We start from the raw sequence: 6,000 nt of genomic DNA on the forward strand, positions 1-6,000 counted from the left end.
TTTGCAGTTGACAGTGAGATGACGTTCCTTTTTTTGCTGAGTTTAGATATTCCATAAAAAAATCTGCTGTTTCCAACTACAATAATAATTTACAACATTAATTATGTCTACACTGTACTTCTGATCAATTTGATGTTATTTTAATGGACAAAAAAAATGTGCTTTTTAAAAAACAAGGACATTTCTAAGTGACCCCAAACTTTTGAACGGTAGTGTATGTACCCTATATTTAATATATGATTCACTTAAGTTTCAACAGTGCAGCAACTGTGTTTTGAATTGATGTTTTTTCTTCTGATGTGAGGGTTTAGTGATGTCACATTCACATAAGGACACAAAGTGTTCAAAGATCCAGCCCAAACTGTGAGGACAATAAGAATTAGAAGTCACAACACACCCCTGACAATTACACACGAATTCTCACATCAAATGCCTAACCAAAATAAGTTAATAGAAAAATGTGTAACCTGAAACGCTGTTACCATAAAGAATATAGGCCTACACATACTAGATTGATGACCATCTATGTAAAAAGTAGACACGTTGGACATTGAAGTCTTCACATTAACTTCTTGTCTAACCAAAGTTTTTTTTTTWAATTGACCCTGAATAAGAAAAAGTTGTACAAAGGACTACTGTATATGGTAAAAATTGTTACACTTTGAAAAAAAATACAACAAAGAACTTTGTACAGTAGATGGCATATTTTTATTGTGCAAATTAAACAAAGTGACATCCTGCAATCAAACTGACAGAAACTTCTGTTAATACTAAAACTGAACTGCACTTAGAAAAACCCCTTGACATTTCGTGGGCCTACATCTCATAACAAGGTCACACCAAGGCAACTACAACTACATGAAAATGACATTTTACTTACATTTTCATGGTGCATTAAGAGKAAGTTTCATTATTTTAAAAGTCCCTTAGAAAACGTCTGCAGTGGCAACATCTACAAGACAATGTTGCCAGGCTGCAATCCCCTAAGTAGGAGCATACAACTCAACCATACTCCAATTCTAACCCGAATATCTCAAACATTCCATCCTTCTAATCTTTATTAATAGATTAATATAGCATAGTTTGTAACACCTTTATTGGACATATTGAATATAAACATAGGCATACTGTATTCATGGACTCTTGAACGGGTGACCTCTTTCACAATGACGCATTCATCCAACTCAGCAAAAATKTTCAGTCAAAATCAGTAAAACCCTCCATATTTTGTGCAATCTGTAGCTTCCTTTGTGATTCATAGTGTCCCCTCCCTGCTATTGATCAGCAACTCATTCAACAGTATTTTCCTTAGTGCTCATTTCTACCCGTCTCTCCACATCACACTTGCTTCCCCTTGCCCTCAGAGATGACATGCTCCGGGGCAGCCCTTTTGAACCATTCAGACCATGACCCGTCATACACAGACACTGACCCTGYATGCCCCAGCAGGTGAGCAGCCAGAACCACGTGGCATGCAGTGACCCCTGACCCACAGGTTACCCAGAAAGGTTTCTCCAAGTCCACCCCTGCCTCTCTGAACATTTTTGCCAGCACTTCAAGCTCCAACTCCTTGCCTGAGGCATCCATGAACTTGAAAAAAGGCATGTTGATAGTACCAGGAATGTGGCCAGGCTCAATGTCTGTGTGTGAGAGAAAGAAAAACAATTATAAGGAGAGCAATAAAGAGGGGGAGAGATAAAGAGGGAAGGTGAGATTTTATAAAAAATGAATTGGGGCAAAATATGTCCTGACATTTAAAAAATCATATAGGCAAAAATGTATAATAACGTCAAATGTAATCAATTCCAGGAGGCCAAAATACATCTTTGCATATGCTCCCACTGACCATCTCTTGGTTCTGGTTCGGTTCCCCGGAACCTGCCTGCGGATCTTGCGTCAATCACTTGCACCTGTTTGGTCTCGATGTTTTTCAGCACATCTTCATACGACTTGACCCAAGAATGATTGGCGGTCGCCTTGAAATCCGCACGTCCTGGCTTGGTGTATTCTGCAGTGACCGGATGCCCCTCGGCCAGCCAATTCTTCATACCCCCGTCCAGGACCGATACAGAATTGTGCCCAAATAATCGGAACATCCACCACACTCGGGGTGCGCTGTATGACCCAAAATCGCTGGTATCGTACACTACTACATGTGTATCGTTTCCTATACCTAAACCCCCCACATACTCTGCAAAGTAGCTTGCAGTTGGGAGCATATGATCCATAGAGGAAGTTTTGTCGGAGCATTTGTCAATATCAAAGAACGAAGTTCCACGTATGTGCTGTTGGTTAAATTCCGCGTTTGCATCGCGTTTTAATTTCGCTAGATACCAGGACGTATCCAAAATTCGAAGATTCGGTCCAATATGGTTGCTTTTTATCGCATCTGCAAGCCATTTGGCTGAGACAAGCGCCCGGGTTTGTGCCGCCATGATTGTCCTTATCTTGCACTCTGAATCAGGGTTGCCAGGTCAATTTCGAAAACTGGACCTTGACGATTCAAAACCCGCCCCTAAGGCCTGAAAAGTAGTCCCAGTTGCCACATTTAGCCAATAAACACATTTTCCCCACAAGTCGAGCGACGAAGGAATTTCGACTTAACTTCTAACAACTTTAGAAGCAAAATTCGGTTTTTCATCAAAATAATAATTATTGCAAGCTAATGTGACTAATAAAGGAATTGGAATATGTCGCAAGAGAAAATATAATTCGCTCTTTTTACACTTTTCTGACAATTGTGCCGTTATTACAGTACCAGTAAAAAGTTTTCCTATCAATGATACCTTTGTATATTTTCATATACAGTACCAGTGAAAAGTTTGGACACACCTACTCATTCAAGGGTTTTTCTATATTTGACTATTTTCTACATTGTAGAATAATAGTGAAGACTTCAAAACTATGAAATAACACATATGGAATCATGGAATAACCAAAAAAGTGTGAAACAAATCCAAATATATTTTATATTGAGATTCTTCAAAGTAGCCACCCTTTGCTTAGCTTTGCACACGTCTTCACTATTATTCTACAATGTAGAAAATAGTAAAAATMTAAACCCTGGAATGAGTAGGTGTGTCCAAAGTTTTGACTGCTGTATGTGCCAGATGTAAAATGAAAGAGGCAAGATGTAAAATGAACAATTTAGCAGCTTGCTTGATTCAAATTGACAGTAATTTACTCAACATGAATAGTGAGGTGATTTCAAGGTGAGAAATGCTTCTGTTGCCCAATTATAGGCTACTGAGGATGGGATCGTAATTTCAATAACTGAATCAAATATTAATAATATGGATATGACTGAATAGGCCTATGCTTGTCAACAACAGCCAGTTTTAAWWWTWWWTAAATCTGTAGCCTAATCTAGCTGACTGTTACCTTCAATCTAATGCATTCTAACAGCTGATTGGCCAATTGCCAACGGATTTTAATATATAGAACTGTGATCATGATCACAATTGATAACTTCCAATTTCATGAACTAAACATGGACATTAATAAATACATTTTTTATTTTTGTATTTCACCTTTATTTAACCAGGTAGGCCAGTTGAGAACAAGTTCTCATTTACAACTGCGACCTGGCCAAGATAAAGCAAAGCAGTGCGACAAAAACAACAACACAGAGTTACACATAAACAAACGTACAGTCAATAACACAATAGAAAAATCTATCTACAGTGTGTGCAAATATAGAAGAGTAGGAAGGTAAGGCAATAAATAGGCCATAGAGGCGAAATAATTACAATTTAGCATTAACACTGGTGTGATAGATGTGCAGATGATGATGTACAAGTAGAGATACTGGGGTGCAAAAGAGCAAGATGATAAATAACAATATAGGTAGTTGGGTGTGCTATTTACCAGATTGGCTGTGTACAGGTACAGTGATCGGTAAGCTGCTCTGATAGCTAATGCTTAAATTTGTGAGGGAATATAAGACACCAGCTTCGAGTGAAAAAAAAAAAAAAATTCAATTCGTTTCCATCATTGGCAGCAGAGAACTGGAAGGAAAGGCGGTCAAAGTAATAATGTTGGCCTTTGGGAGATGACCAGTGAAATATACCTGCTGGAAGCATGTGCTACGGGTGGGTGTTGCTATGGTGACCAGTGAGCTGAGAATGAGCGCAGGCTGGCAGGGCTTTACCTAGCAAAGACTTATAGATGACCTTGAGCCAGTGGGTTTGGCGACGAATAAGTAGTGAGGGCCAGCCAAAGAGAGCATACAGGTCGCAGTGGTCGCAGCACTGTGATAGACTACATCCAGTTTGTTGAGTAGAGTGTTGGAGGCTATTTTGTAAATGACATCGCCGAAGTCAAGGATCGGTAGGATAGTCAGTTTTACGAGGGTATGTTTGGCAGCATGAGTGAAGGAGGCTTTGTTAGGAAGCTGATTCTAGATTTAATTTTGGATTGGAGATGCTTAATGTGAGTCTGGAAAGAGAGTTTACAGTCTAACCAGACACCTAGATATTTGTAGTTGTCCACATATACTAAGTCAGAACCGTCCAGAGTAGTGATGCTAGTCAGACGGGCGGGTGCGGGCAGCAATCGGTTGAAGAGCATGCATTTAGTTTTGCTAGCATTTAAGAGCAGTTGGAGGCCACGGAAGGAGTGTTGTATGCCATTGAAGCTCGTCTGGAGGTTTGTTAACAGTGTCCAAAGAAGGGCCAGAAGTATACCGAATGGTGTCGTTTGTGTAGAGGTGGATCAGAGAATCACCAGCATCAAGAGCGACATCATTGATATATATATACAGAGAAAAGAGTCGGCCCGAGAATTGAACCCTGTGGCACCCCCATAGAGACTGCCAGTGGTCCGGACAACAGGCCCTCCAATTTGACACACTGAACTCTGTCTGAGAAGMAGTTGGTGAACCAGGTGAGGCAGTCATTTGAGAAACCAAGGCTATTGAGTCTGCCGATAAGAATGCGGTGATTGACAGAGTCAAAATCCTTGGCCAGGTCGTTGAAGACGGCTTCACAGTACTGTCTTTTATCACTGGTGGTTATGACTTTGTTTAGGACCTTGAGCGTGGCTGAGGTGCACCCATGACTAGCTCGGAAATCAGACTGCATAGTGGAGAAGGTACGGTGGGATTCGAAATGGTCGGCGATCTGTTTGTTAACTTGGCTTTCAAAGATTTTAGAAGGCAAGGCAGGATCGATATAGGTCTATAACAGTTTGGGTCGAGAGTGTCTCCCCCTTTTGAAGAGGGGAAAGACCGCGGCAGCTTTCCAATCTTTGGGGATCTCAGATGATATGAGAGGTTGAACAGGCTAGTAATAGGGGTTGCAACAATTTTGGTGGATAATTTTAGGAAGAGAGGTTCCAGATTGTCTAGCCCAGCTGAGTGGTAGGGATCCAGATATTCCAGCCCTTTCATAACATCAGCTGTCTGGATTTGGGTGAAGGAGAAGCGGGAGGGGGGGGTTGGGAAAGTTTCTGCAGGGTGTGCTGAGCTGTTGGCCGGGGTAGGGGTAGCCAGGTGGAAAGCAAGGCCAGCCGTAGAAAAATGCTTATTGATATTATCGATTATCGTAGATTTATCAGTGGTGACAGTGTTTCCTAGCCTCAGTGCAGTGGGCAGCTGGGAGAAGGTTATCTTATTCTACATGGACTTTAGTGTCCCAAAATTAGTGCTACAGGATGCACATTTCTGTTTGAAAAAGCTAGCCTTAGCTTTCCTAACTGACTGAGTATATGGTTCCTGACTTCCCTGAAAAGTTGCATATCGCGGGGGCTATTCGATCGAAGAAATTCGGCTTGTCACCAAAAGCACTCACAAACTTCTACAGATGCACAATCGAGAGCATCCTGTCGGGCTGTATCACCGCCTGGTACGGCAACTGCTCCGCCCACAACCGTAAGGCTCTCCAGAGGGTAYTGAGGTCTGCAGAACGCACCACCGGGGGCAAACTACCTGCCCTCCAGGACACCTACACCACCCGATGTCACAGGAAGGCCATAAAGATCATCAAGGACAACAACCACCCA

At 41.5% G+C, this 6,000-nt stretch overlaps 1 protein-coding gene across 1 annotated transcript; it reads right to left on the reverse strand.

The window, feature by feature from the left end:
- Positions 1-1,079: 1,079 nt before the first annotated feature.
- On the reverse strand, positions 1,080-2,470 carry mpst (mercaptopyruvate sulfurtransferase). Its single transcript, XM_024012951.2, has 2 exons — positions 1,847-2,470; positions 1,080-1,640 (listed from the first exon to the last, which is right to left on the reverse strand). Exons 1-2 carry the CDS (start codon positions 2,433-2,435, stop codon positions 1,339-1,341), a joined length of 891 nt encoding a protein of 296 aa, XP_023868719.1. The 5' UTR covers positions 2,436-2,470; the 3' UTR covers positions 1,080-1,338.
- Between the last annotated feature and the right edge of the window lie 3,530 nt (positions 2,471-6,000).

Source organism: Salvelinus sp. IW2-2015, linkage group LG20 (assembly GCF_002910315.2).
Source record: "Salvelinus sp. IW2-2015 linkage group LG20, ASM291031v2, whole genome shotgun sequence".
Lineage (NCBI taxonomy): Eukaryota > Metazoa > Chordata > Actinopteri > Salmoniformes > Salmonidae > Salvelinus > Salvelinus sp. IW2-2015.